At 42.7% G+C, this 14052-nt stretch overlaps 1 protein-coding gene across 8 annotated transcripts in view; it reads right to left on the reverse strand.

Annotated features, from left to right (window-relative positions):
- Positions 1-14052, reverse strand: part of HECW1 (HECT, C2 and WW domain containing E3 ubiquitin protein ligase 1) — a 188021-nt gene that overhangs the window by 44419 nt on the left and 129550 nt on the right. For 5 of the 8 annotated variants that reach the window (XM_083577560.1, XM_083577557.1, XM_083577558.1 and 2 more), the window contains 3 exons: positions 12078-13442; positions 7409-7510; positions 1764-1914 (listed from right to left, as the gene is read on the reverse strand). In XM_083577560.1, the coding sequence (XP_083433686.1) occupies positions 1764-1914; positions 7409-7510; positions 12078-13442 (1618 nt within the window). The remainder of the gene's footprint in view (positions 1-1763; positions 1915-7408; positions 7511-12077; positions 13443-14052) is intronic. The other 3 variants (XM_083577563.1, XM_083577561.1, XM_083577562.1) reach the window with 2 other exon arrangements.

Consider the following 14052-nt stretch of genomic DNA (forward strand, 5'->3'; position numbering starts at 1 on the left):
TTTTCAATGGAAAACAATATCGTTATGGTAAACTGAGAGAGGATGAAAAACAAAAACATTTCCCGAGGTTATAGTGAAAAATGATTTTGCTGCCATATAATGTCAAGCGAAATTATAAATTATTTAAAAAGAGAAACAGAAGCATGCATCTTCATGTGTTGACCCACTTTGTTTGGTGTGACCTGGATTTAGGTCAAGTTTAAAATAAATATTTAAACATTTAAAATAAATCTGCCCATAAGCATCTCAGACAGATTTGCAACTGACGTTCACCTGCCTTATACTAGAATACTAGGAGTGCTGCCGCTGCGTGCTTTGCTCACCAACCCCACCCCTGCCATCCTACCCACCCTTGTCAACCACCTCCCTTTACACCTCACCCAACGCCACATCCCACCAGAGCGCCTTCAACCCCCCCATTCCAGCCTATCCACACCACCCCATTGTCAATTCCCACCCTCTGTTTGCTCCAAACTCTCCCTCCCTCAGAGTTCACCCAAACGTCCCCCTCACAATCTGACCCCAACCCCCCATTACCCCTCAACTCATCCCAATCCCCCAATCCCACCGCTGCTGCCATTCACAGACCCACCTGGCTGCCTGTTGAGTCACGTGCTCGGCTGGACCACCTGTTTGTGTGCTCAGCTGCAGCGCTGAGCTTCCCTTGTGTGTGCAAGTGGGCAGGCCTGTGGTGGTGTCAGGGGGAACATGGGAAGACCATGATGTGCAACCTTTGAGGATGAGGAGCATCAAAATATCCTTCCAACAACACTTAGTAACCCCTGATTATTACTTTAAAAAACTCATACATGCTTGAGAATTCATAGATCCAGCTGTGATTCTGAAAGCAAAACTAAACATTACAAGCAGCACGGGGTTCCTGCTGAAGACTATGTTGAGCTCTTCCTTCTTCTTAACATCTATCAAAGCATACCCTGTTTTCTCTATGTAATGTAAGATTTTCATTTATTTCACCCCGCATTTTGGTCCAAAAACCTAAAAGGCACCTCACACTTAATTAAAATGCAAAAACATAATATAAAACAAATACAACAAAGGAATTAACCAACTACTGCACAGACACCCACCAATATAAAACTTACAGGCGGTAACATAACATAATGTAATGTAATGTAACATATTATTATTATTATTATTATTATTATTATTATTATTATTATTAATAATATCTCCCCTTCACCCGAAGATCCCAGGGCAGGTTACATTAAAATACAATATAAAATACAGTTTAAAACAACTTACAATCACAAAAATAAGCTGGTATTGATTGCATTTATGCTGTGTATTGTTCAGTGATTTTGAGCAGAAGTAGGGAAACAAAAGGACCATGATATTAGGACATTGGGAAAATTATATTAGCTGTTTCAAAAGGGAAGCTTAACAATGCTTGGTTTTCTTGGGCAGGGGGCAGCACTCTCTGTATGTTGTAATATTAACTCTGCCCTCCTTGAGAGAACATCTTTTTCCTTTATACAATTTTCAAATCTCTTGGAAACTGCAATCTGCCTCTAATCTGGTACGCACCTTTTATGATGCTCCCAGCCTGCAATTATATACCCACTTACCTTGAATTAAGCTCCACTGAAGTCAGTGGGGCACAGTTTTGAGCAGACATGTATAGGATTGCCCTTGCAGTCTCTTGTCTGCATAGTGTGCCAGATCCTATAGGCATGGGAAATGAAGGCAAATAGGATGGTTTTCAGCTAGAACTTTTTTAGAAATTTGGTCTAGCATAAACTCACCGCCGATTGAGTTGCTCCATTTGTTGGATTGACCCTGATCTGCGTATTCCATCAAGAGTAGCTGCTGCAGTCGGACGCTGCCAAGTTGTAGTTCGATTCACATGATCCACATAGAATACCCGACCGTGGCTATCTATCCGAGCTTCCCAGTCTTGCATTAAACGGTTTTTTAGGAAATTGGAAAAAGACAGAAAATGAGGTCATTTGTGGACATCCAGAAATCTAGACTATTAGGGAATCCAGATATATAAACATTCCTGCCCAAAATGTATAGTATTATGCAAACATATTTACCAAAAAGAAAACAGCAACAACTGCTGCACAGGGTTCTGATCAAAGGACATTCCTAAATTAAATACAAGATTTAAAAAGTGACCAACAACTTGTAAAACACACTGTTTAAGAACATCAGCATAGGAGCATTCTAATGCTTAACAACGAAGGAATCCAGAAGCAAAGGAAACACCCCCCCGGCAAAAAAGTGGGGGAAATACAGTGCCCAAGTCACATTTGGATTATGTGGACTTCCTGAACTGGACTAGCTCTGCCAGCTAAAGTACAGGCAAAAATGGATCCAGCACGGGTTCAAATGCCAAGACCATGAGGTGCCCAGGTTTTTGGTGGAGGGAAGCTGAACACTGCAGAGTGGGGCTCTTACCTAATGCAAATTTCGTAGTTTTACTTCTTGAGCTTCCTAATCAGTCTCCAGTCTTAAAGCTGTAACCAAATGGTGCTTGTCCCATCCACTGAAATTAATGGTTCTTATACACATGAGATTTCTAAGTGTGCTTTGGACTTCCTGCCCATAGAGAAGGCTTTCTGGATCAGGGCCAGTCTCTCAAAATCACATGGACTTTTTAAAAGGGTTTTTTTAAAAAGGTTTAGGACCCTGATGGGGGCGAGAAAATCTATGGAATTGTGCTTTATCCCATACTTAGCCTTATTCATAGTCCCAAGTTTCACGAGAGCAATCCCTAAAAAGTAAAGGGTAGATTTTACCCATAATTGTGGGCATGTGTAGAAGGAGCTGAAAAGTAGGCGTATACTTTGCTGGACAAAAAGCCACACTATGGAATGTTTGGACTCCAAATCAACAACCTTAAATTACTTTACATAACAAACAGACATGTAGTGTTTGGGACACCATTTCCTGCCCAGGTTATATTTGAATTACTATGACTAGTAAGCTTGCCACAATGTGCAATAATGCAATGAATCATGTAGAAAGCACTCACAAATCACATACAATGGTTAATGCCAACTTGAAAGCCCAGAGCTAGAGGTTTGCCAGTTTAATTGGATAGCACCATAGTGGCATGACAAGCAGTGGGGAAGGATTGCAAATACTAGACATTATGGTACATGTACCCACATAATTGGTGAACATTGAAGATCTGTCCAACAGTGCAGATGGACAACGTATTGCAAAGAAGACAGGCAGTTGTGAAAGAAGGTCTCTGAGTTAAGACCATTTCATGTTTAACATAGAGTTTGTGTGTAGAAAAAACATAGCATATGAAACAGCCCAGCCAGTGACGTAGGAGCTTGCTGACATACAAGTGCTAAAAAGGAGAACATGGTGGGGACCTGCCAAGATGATGGGGACACAGTGGCAGAAAGTGGCAACAATCCAGTTATGCATCACTTCAAGCAGATTGTATGCATGTCTTCTCAGAAGTCTGTCCCAAAGAGCCGGGCATGATTCTGAAGTAGGTGTATTTAGGACTGCAGCTATTCAGTCACATCCTATGCATACTCCACTATGTACAATGGTTCGTGTTCCCTATAAGTGTGTGTTTAGGATTACAGCTTAAATCTCACTGACAGCAATAAGATTATTTGTTTCAACAGCACTGAATTTTAACTGGAATGGAGTCAGTGGTTATATCAGGCTACTTTGTTTTGAAAGGTACACATAAGTTCTTGCCTCTCAGGTCCCAGAAAAGCTGTTGTGAATATTCTGTGGTCCTTTGAATTCTCCCAAGTGGTCATACCCTAGACCTTTCAGGAAGATTTCGTCTTATTCTAACCATCCCTCCTTGGCTTTCACTGGAAAAATACTTTAAGACAAGCACATCTTTCTCCATCAAGTCAAGCATACGATAATCCATGTTTACACCTTCAGATATAAAATAGATTCTCCCTGCTTAAGGGTGAGTTACTCAGGAAGCAATAAAGGCATATTACAAATGCCAGAAAAATGAAAAATCTTTAGATCAGGCTGCAGTGTGTAGTTAAAAAAATGTGCTTTAAAAATTCATGCCGCTGAGAATTATCGTCCCTATGTGGCTTTCAAATCAAATGGAAAACTGAATAATTCAATTCCGGCAGCAACTATTCAGTTGGCATGGCACATGAAAGACAAACATGTTCAGGGACATAGAATATATAGCTACTAAAGATTCAGTGATATGAATGGATATATTAGTAAAGACCTTTTAGTTGTTTATACTTCTGTGCTTGGGATTTCATATCAATTAATCTCCACAATAATCACTGTCAATAAACCTATCAGTAAAATATGAGATGAAAATGTAGAAGGGTGAATTCAAGGGCCCCTAGGACCGACAATAACTGGAATCCATAGGATCTTCATAGATTTAGGTACAGAGTCCACATAAGCATTTTTCCTAAACTACAGTAGGCCATCTGGCTGTAATCTGAAATCTAATTTGCCTTCACTTGCAAAGTGGTTGGGAAAGATTTTGGAGGAGAGACATATTTGCCTATAATATGAACTTCTCTTATTTCCTTCTTCTGTCTTAATCTACAGCAGACTTCAGCTAAGGCTCCAGGCACTGAAGGCTTCCTTTGGCTTTACTGCATCAACAAAGTAAGAATCAAATCCAGTGATGAAGTTTAGGGAACATCTATAGCCCAGTGGAGGAAGGTCACCAAAAACAAAGTAACTGGATTAAAAACAGAAACATAAAGCTTTCTTTGCAAACTTTACCTAGTTTTTGAACACACTGGGCACTTTCTATAACCAAGCAGTAATATCTTTAGACCTGAAAAATCACAGCAGTATTATGTGTTACAGGTCAGAGTTTGCCATCTACTGGACATTTTTGTTAATGCAAGATGCTAGGTACTCCTTATGAAGAATAGGCATATTAAAAGTGGTGAAAAATGCATAAACCCGGAAGGACAAAACATAAATATTCAAGTTCTGCTCCAGAAATGTCACTGCCACTCCAGGAATTTCACCCCACTAACATGCTATCTGTTAATGAATACTTTACAGTCTGCACAGCCCAAGGATGTACAGGATCCTAGGAAATGTGAGAGCTACCACACATTTAAGGAGGCCGTTATAAGACCTTTATTGAAAAAGCTCTTCCACATTGGCAATCTCAATATCCCATTTTTGGGATCTCATCTCAGCTCCAGGGGTTTCTGGAGGACACTGATTATCTAGATCCACTTCAATCTTGTTTCAGACCTGGTTATAAGACAGACGGCTTTGGTCGCCTTGGTGGATTTCTTGATAACTGGATGGAGGAGTGTGTCCCTGTTGGTTCTGCTGGACCTCTCAGTGACTTTCAGTAGCATCGACCATGGTTATCCTTCTGGGCCAATGGTCTCCTGCTGGGAAGGGACTTGGAGGCACTGTTTTACTTCCTTCCTGAGGGGCTTCTGCCAGATTGTTGACTGGGGATGCTATAGGGAGCATCCATAACAGTTCTCAAGCTACATAACAGCTCCCCTGCTAACCATCTGTTTCTGGGCACAATTCAAAGTGCTGGTTGTGACCTGTAAGACCCTCTATGGCTCAGATCCAAGCGATCTGACAGACTACCTGTATATTCCCTCAAATGAAATTGCCCAGGTTTTGAGATCTTCAGACCTTCTGTCTGTCAAATAATGTTATTTTAAAAAATTAAGGGAAAATTCTCACTTTACCTTTGATATCTATGATACTAATATGCTACAGCTTTAATTTTTGAGAAAATGTGCTAATTTAAAAATTATCTGTACTATAAAATAACAGTTACATATAGTTACATATAGTTACGTTACAGGTAAGTAAAAATTTATCAGTTTTAGACCCCTAAGTAGTTTTAGACATTACCCCTTTTGCCTTTACATTATTCCATCCTTATTTCAGACATCATGATATATTGGTATATTGCAGTTTAGCTTGTGATATATCACAACGCTGAAAACCAGAAATTACCCACCCTATTCAGTGTGACATTAATTATCTCCAGATATTTGCCCTCATCTTTTTTCTTTTTTTTTAAACAGCTGAAGATTTATTAAACACATCAAGGCCACGATCTGCCTTCCTGCAAAAACCTAGCTGAAATGAACAGTAGCTCTGATTCAATTCTGCAAGGCACGCTTGTGAGAACTTTCAAGAAAGTTCTGCATCAAGTGATGGAGTGAAGACAAAATATTTAAAATGAAATTATAGAGCGTTTTTAAAGATAATTTTTATGGTGTGAGCTCCACTTCCTTCCACCTTCACAGGAGAGAGGTATACCCTATCGAATCCTCTGCTATACTGGCCATCAACCCTGTCCTTGTAAAAACGGTAAACTGCCACAGTTCAAGAAAAAAAACCATGAAACAAAACAGCAAGCAACAATAATAAAAACAGGACACATGCCAATAAAAAACAGTAAGCCAGCAACTTACATGGGTGTTACATTCTGGGGATCATGCATAAAGCCAAAAAGGGACCCCTGACCGCAAGGTCCAGTCGCGGACGACTCTGGGGTTGCAGCGCTCATCTCGCTTTATTGGCCGAGGGAGCCGGCGTACAGCGTACAGCATGACTAAGCCGCTTCTGGCAAACCAGAGCAGCGCACGTAGTCCAAGCCTATTGGGTTCAATGGCAAGTGGGATTGCCAAAGTTATTTTCCCTGGAACCCTGCCTCCTTTCTGCCCCTTTATATTTATTTAGTTTTGATGCACTTTTAAAGCTGAATGCACACAAGTTAAATGTGTGTAAGTTGCAGGCTTACTGTAATCAAATGCCTGCTTAAAAAACAAACAAAACCTTGGATGCTTTATAGAAACCAGCCCAATTTGTACTCCACCTCACTGATCATTGCAAAGTCTGGGGGTCACTGCTGAAAACCTTGCCTCTTGCTAATGTAGTTCTAACTGCCTGCAACGATGGCCTATAATGCTGGAACTGATCACCTGAATACCAACTAGTCTGTGGACTTCTGCAGAAAAATCCGTCCTTCAGATGGGTCGGCCCCATCCTGTGAAGGACTTTATGGATCAAAACCAAAACCTTGAATTGAGCCTGGAAGTACATGGTAGGCAGTCCAATTAGTACAATACTGGTTGGATATGCTTATGTTTCCATTGCCTACAAGGGGACAGGAAGCAGCAGTTTGCACCAGCTGCTCGATTACCTGTTTGAACTGCCTACCTCTTTCAGTTCACAAAGCTGTTGGCTCTGACTTGGCTTCTCAGTTTCAGCAACTTCAATTGCTTAAAGCGAAATTTTAAACAAATCTGGAGGTTCATTCCTCATACAGTAATTCTGGAGGAATCAAAAGAGTTTCAGAACGACAGGTGAACTTTCTTCAGGGTTTTTCCACACTGCCTAGTTATATGTACCCTTCAGATAAACAGGAAAACTTGAGTTGAAAAAAGTAGTATATTTTTAAGAAACTAAAGCTTACTTGGCGGAAGAGGTTCATCAATGGCTGGGTAGTGATGGTGGTCAGACCTCATGGAGGAAAGCTGGTTGATTGGCTGAGAATTATGGAGTAAAGGGCAATCACCTATGGATAAGACAGTCAAGATGTTCATGTTCATTCATGGATGCCACACAGTGGTTACAAATGCACTGCTATAAACACAAATGACTGGAAGAACTTCAGATAAGGGCTAACAGCAATCTGCCTCAAGCCCTCTTTGAAAATAATGTGCAAGGCAAAGAGCTATTGAAATATGAAGTCAAAAGGAAGATTTTGTGAGTCACTGCATAGTAAGGATTGATGACTTACAATGTAAACCCAACTAAGGACTGATGGGTTTGGTTCAGTCCCTGACCTCTCCAGCTATAAATTAAATAAGAGGAGAGAGAGAGAGGGAGGGAGAGAGAGAGAGAGAGAAGAAAGCGAGAAGAAAGCGAGAGAAGGGTAAGTGAACAAGAGGGAGTGAGCTGAGACAAAGACAGCCAAAAGGAACATAGAGGGACCTGAGATAAGATAGAGAAGAGATGAAGTGTAGAGCCCAAAGCAAAATGGAAGTATTTTCTGAATACTAACATTCAGTGCAGGTATTCTTGCCTCCATAATCTGAGCAAACTGTCACTCATAAAGTTCTGCTATCACTAGAGTCCCTTTGAGATGCTGCAACCATCTTGTAGTAATATACCATTCTTATTTTGAGAACTTAAACACATAACCAAGTTCTTATTGGATTCAAGGGTTCAGTGAACATTTTTCAAACCCCACAGAATCAACAGTTTTATCCCATTGCTTGTCATTTACCCTCATTTTATTATGTTTTAGAACAGGGGTACATAATAATAATAAAAAAAAACTTAGGGTAGTTGTAATGTCATCATACCATTTTTAACCAAAATGAAACACTTGATCACTGGCTTGGACATTTTTTAATGTCAGAATCTTTCCAGCTACAGGACTGAGATTATTGGGGGGTGGGGGGTGCAGAAAATAAGGTTATACTTCTTAAAACCATAATTTATCAGCCATCTAACTGATGTTAGAGAAACTCAATAGCAATCCAAACCTTGGCTGGGAAGCAGCAGGGCCGAGTGCAGTGGTGGGGCAACTGCTGCATCCCAAACCCTCACACTGGCCAGGGCAGAAGGTGGTGGGGAAGGTTAATTTACTTGGTGCTGTGCCACCCAGGAGCTGGCGGGAACCCCAGGAACTCGGAGGGTTGGCACTGCTTAGGATCCAGCAGGTCGATGGCTGCCTGTGCTCTATCCTCACAATCCATTTTGGGACCTATTGCTGGCAAGTGCTGGATGGAACAGCACCAGCGGTAGTGTTCCCATTCACCCCACTTTCCACAGCTGCAACGAGGCTCTCCATGGTGGCAGAGCCCACACTGCTGCCCCCAACCCCCTCCAGCAGCACAGACCAAGGGGTTTGCGTTACTCTGCAAATAATTTTAGGTGGCTTTTAGGACTGCAGCCAAAACAAAATGGAAAATTCAAATGACCCTAGTTTGAATAAGTAAAATGTACACACTTAATTCCACGTAAAAACAATTTAAAGCATGAATTTAACAAAATATTTGGTTTTGGTTTCCTAATAAAAATCAGTTTGAATACACTGTCCAGAAAAAAATTGAGCCAGATTTAAGAAAAACAACCCTCCACAATTTTATATATAGTTCTCTGATCTTCAGTGGTATCACAACCACAAAAAGAAATGTCCCAAGCAAAAGCCATTGATGAATGCATATAAGTCACATTTGTTTACATGCTGGGAAAATTTGGTATTTTAAAGCTTACTGCAAGTTCCTAGAGAACTAATATCTTTATTCAAGTTTACTACTAGGTCACCAAAATCAGGCTTCCTTTCTGCTGCTCTTTTACTTACCACCTTACCTCCATCTAACTAAAGGTATCTAATCATATTAGGCTGGATTTTAATTTTACTGCTTTGATGGCCAGTGTCAAGGGTCAGTGGTGTGCCACAATGGTGTGGTCCACTGCCTGTTCTTGTAGTCTCCTGGCCCTGCTCTTCATCCTCCCTGCTGTCTGTTCACCTGCCCTTTCAAGTCAGTGAGCCATGAATGATCAAGGAGGAAGATGTCCACTTTCCGGTGTGGGCTGAGCACAGAATGGGGGAGAAAGGCACACTTAAGAGAATCTTGGTGCAAGCCTCTAAGTTGGCCTGGGAGCCACTGTGATAATGTAAAAATTCCTGAGTCTTGTGGCAGGAGTTGTGCTACAAGCTCCTTCCTGTCCTAGGATTAACCTTCAGAAAATTGGGCTGATGATGGTGTGGGCCCAAGATGTTTTGGTGCCAAAGGCAAACTACAAAATGGCACCCCCCACCACCAGAGAAGAAGAGAGTGAAGATCTACATTGGGAACAATTGGGGAAATCAAATCAACCTTGCCCAACAGCTGAACTGGGAATCAAACGTCATTGTGGGGGAAAGGCCCCCCCACTTTGAATCAAGCTGGGTGGGTGTGGAGCGCAGAAGACCCCAGAGGGCAGCCCCTGCAATTTCCTCCATGGGGTGGGAGGAGACCAGCTGTGCTTCCTACTCCCCAAGAGGCTGCTGTAGAGGGGTGGCTTCTGAGAAGGCTGGAGAGTCAAGGCCTTCAAGGAGCATTCCACAGCCATTGCTGCCACCATGGAGATGCATTCCTTGGAGGCCCTGTGGATCATGGGTGGGCCGGCCCTGTGTGGGGAGTGGCCACACAATGGTTTCAGAGCAAATCCATAAACACATTTTATGCTACACAAGCAGCCCCACACTTTCCTGGGTACGCATTCCTGGGGAGAAAACATGGTGAACGAATCACCTGATCATGTGGTTGTGCTGATCTGGTTGTGCTGGCACATAAGGGAAAAGGAATTGACTTGCTAGTTCATGATTCTCTTCCAGCAATAACCAGCCACATGCAGCTGGTGGCAGCCAGCTTCTCTACAGCATCTAACTGTTACTACAATCACAGGAGTTGTGACTGTCCATCTCTGGGATTACCTGGCTCACATAATGTGATCATCAACAGAGCTTGTGTGGCTCAGAAATGCCTTGTGTGACTCATGCTCTACACCAAACTTTCCCAAACTTTTCATGTTGGTTACAAACTTTTTAGATGTGCATCATTTCGCAACACAGTAATTCAGTTTTACTAGCAAACCAGAGGTTAAACTAACCCCTTTCCAGCCCTGTGGGGAGCGCAGGGAACATTTGGGTGACACACCTACACACTGCAGCTGACACAGTAACATGTCGTGACACACAGTTTGGAAAGCTCTGCTTTACACGATATATGAAAACCTGTAGAGCAGGCATAGGCAAACTAGACCCTCCAGATGATTTGGGACTACAATTCCCATCATCCCTGAGCACTGGTCCTATTAGCTAGAGATGATGGGAGTTGCAGTTCCAAAACACCAGGAGGGCCTGCTGTAGGGATTATCCACCATGTTCTTTTTTCAACTAACCAAAAGCAAAGGCTGCAATCTATGCTAATTTTTTACTATTTTGAAAATGTGTGCCCTGCCTCCCCCCCCAACAAAAGCAAAGTCAAGACAGCAAACAAAATTTACAAAATATCAAAAAAGCTCAGTGCACAAGTACAATGCAAATCAAGTTGCTTTGAATGCCTAAATCAAATGAAATTTGAGGTTATTTTTGCTTCTGCAAAGGGGACAGAAGGAAAGGAGTGGTTGAAAGATGAAGCACAAGCATGCCATTTTCATCTAACTGTGGAAATTAGCATTTCACCACAATGATACGGCATAGGCTTGATTCAACACAAGAAGCCCTTTTTACACTGCCCCCCACAATTAAATGTTTTGCCAAGAAGTGACATGACTGGTAGAGTCTGAAAATACTTCAAATACAAAGAGAGATTTAGATGTTGGCACACGAAGTCCTACTGAGCGAGATCCTCACATGCTGCACACTGCAGCAGCTTAATACACCAGATGAGGATGTAGTCATCCCCATGCACTAACTCTCCTCATCCACACACACACACACACACACCTGAGGTGAAATGAAATATTTTTTATATAAACCAGGAAAAAGCCCCACTGAAAAAAGGAGTGCTATGAAGGGACTACTGATTCTGAACTAGACATGTTTTTAAATCTCCTGGTGGTCTAGGCAGCGAAGCAACCACAATCCTCCCACCACCTCCCTCCCTGGTCTTGTACTCCCCACACAGCTCTTACTTTCTGCAGGGAGTAGGGCTGCAGGTGTGTCACGTAACAGTGAGGGAGCAGAGATGGACCTCACAGCCAAGGAGGGAAGTGGTGAGAAGATGCACAGCTGCTTTGTCTCCCACAGAACCAGGTGATTTAAAGTTATGTGTTTGGTGCCCAGGTTGCAAAGTGGCAATCCTAAGATTCCCTACAGTGACATGCACAACATATAGGTTAAGTGTTCAGGAACTCATTTATGCACGTGACCAAGAGAATCCAGCCGACACATCGTTTGTGCCTACCACCAGTGTCACATCAATAATAAACTGACCATTTAAGAACACTTAATTCCTGTTTCTTTCCCCCCCCAAGCAGGGTGTCAAGTACTGCCCAACAAAACTGACCAGACCTTGGTCATTAGTTTTATCTCTCATAATGCCTAATATAGATAATCAACGTATTGCTCCTCCAAGTCTAACCTTCTCTTCTGTTGCTTGGGCCTGCTACTGGAGACTCTACGCTTTCTGCTGTTCTTGGCAGATTCACTCCACGAGCTACCAATTCCTCAGGCCAATGGGCAGAGCCATCCCCCTGCTCCCTGTCAAGCTCAGGGCTTTGCACCGAGTCTGGAACTGACTCAAAAGCACTGTTCTCCTCTTCCTCATCATCCTGTGAAGAAAAAACTGTGCTCTCAGAAATCTTTGCACTGTCAACAGAAGAGAATCGGGTATGGCTTGAGAACCGGTTGGTGCTGTCCTGGCCAGAGGTGCTGTAGCAGGAAGTACTGTAGCAGGAAGTGCTGTAACAGGAAGTGCTGTAGCAAGACGGGCTGTAGCAGGAAGTGTCGCACATTTCGCACTCAGCATCACCATTAGGCCTAGGACTCAGTTCACTCTCACTTTCCGTTCTGGGCCCTTCACCATCCAGCTGTTGTTCATTTAAGTCAGCTAGGTGCTCCATGGAGGCCTCTTCCACTCTGTTTTCGTGGGGAGCTTCTGCTAACACTGTTTCAGTCTCGCTGGCCATGTCTTTCTCTGACACTTCCCTGACTGTCAGCTCTTCATCATTCTCTACCACACTGCCTTGTTCCTCTTCCCCTTCTCCATCATCACTGCTCATCTGGGCTGAAGGCAAGCTGTGGAGGAGATTGTGTATTCTTATGTAGTGTGTACGTGGGGTCTCAGGCTCTCCACAGGCAGACGCAATCACTGTCTCAAGTTCTGACACAGGCAAGGAGCAAGGCCTGTTCTTCCTTTTCGCTGTGGTCCTCAGCTGCAGCTTGTTCTTCTCCTTTTCCTCATCATTGTCTTCTTCTTCCTCCTGGGCTGAAGCTCCCTCATCATCCTGACTCTTCTCTAGATCCTTGAGAGCTTGCATTTCCCCACTCACCTCATCAATTGACAAGGCTTCTATGCTGGCAAAGATGTCGTTGTCTCCCTGCGTAACAGAATTGACTTTATTGTTTTCCCTAACTTCAGATTCAGGGGGTGTGCATGCCAACAGAGCCAGTTGCTCAGTGAGGTCCATAGCACTCAGGGAAGGCATCATTTCCCCTGGGATGGATTCCAAGGGATCAGCCGTGTCTGCTGGCACTGCGTCAGCCTCCCCATTTCCTGCTAGCTCTTCTTTTAGGAAGCTGTTCAGGGTGAGCTCCCCAGCACCAGAGCTATCAACATTGATGTAGATCACTGGGTATCCATTTAGCTTCTCTGGAACTGCACTTTCTGAGCTCACTGTGCTGGTGCACGGAGGCTCACCAAGGATATCCTCTGCTGAGATATTCATGGTGCTTTCCTGGAAATCAGCTGACTCAGGATCTGCAGTAATAGAGACCTCTTCATCATCTGTTGGGAACATGAAGGAAAGGTGTTACTTAAGCAAGCAAAGCCGTTTGCTGAATCATGTGCATAGGTATCACATTGGCTTGTGCTATCGTAACCTAAACAGAAATAGGTAAGATGCTTTTCAATTGAGGCATGCTCAGGAATAAAGGCCACATCACATATATCATTAACAGCAGGGTGGTTAAACTCCCCCACACCCTAAAATTATATGCACTCCACAGACACTCAGGGGGGTAAGAACCACAACCCCCAGGCAAAACAGTTGTTGCCTGTGCCATATTTATTGAGGCAAGAATGGTCCATCTTTCTGGTTTTGCATGCAAGAAAAGTAAACAAGAAATAAAAGACAATTTATCTGTTTGTTTTATGCATGAGGTTAACTTCTTGTTACTATCCTTTTGCATATTCACACAGGCATAAGCATATGCTGTGTGATGCACAATTTCTAAAAATTAAAATGTCATACGGTATATTATTAAAGTATATTCTCCTGTGTGGGTTTAATGGCTCCGTTTACTTCTAAGTCAATATTTGAAATGATTATGTCAAGCAATTACTATGCCCTTTTGTTTAGAAAATATATAAAATGCAAATGGTAAAGGCGACTAGG

Source organism: Podarcis filfolensis (assembly GCF_964270895.1).
Source record: "Podarcis filfolensis genome assembly, chromosome: 12".
Taxonomy (NCBI): domain Eukaryota; kingdom Metazoa; phylum Chordata; class Lepidosauria; order Squamata; family Lacertidae; genus Podarcis; species Podarcis filfolensis.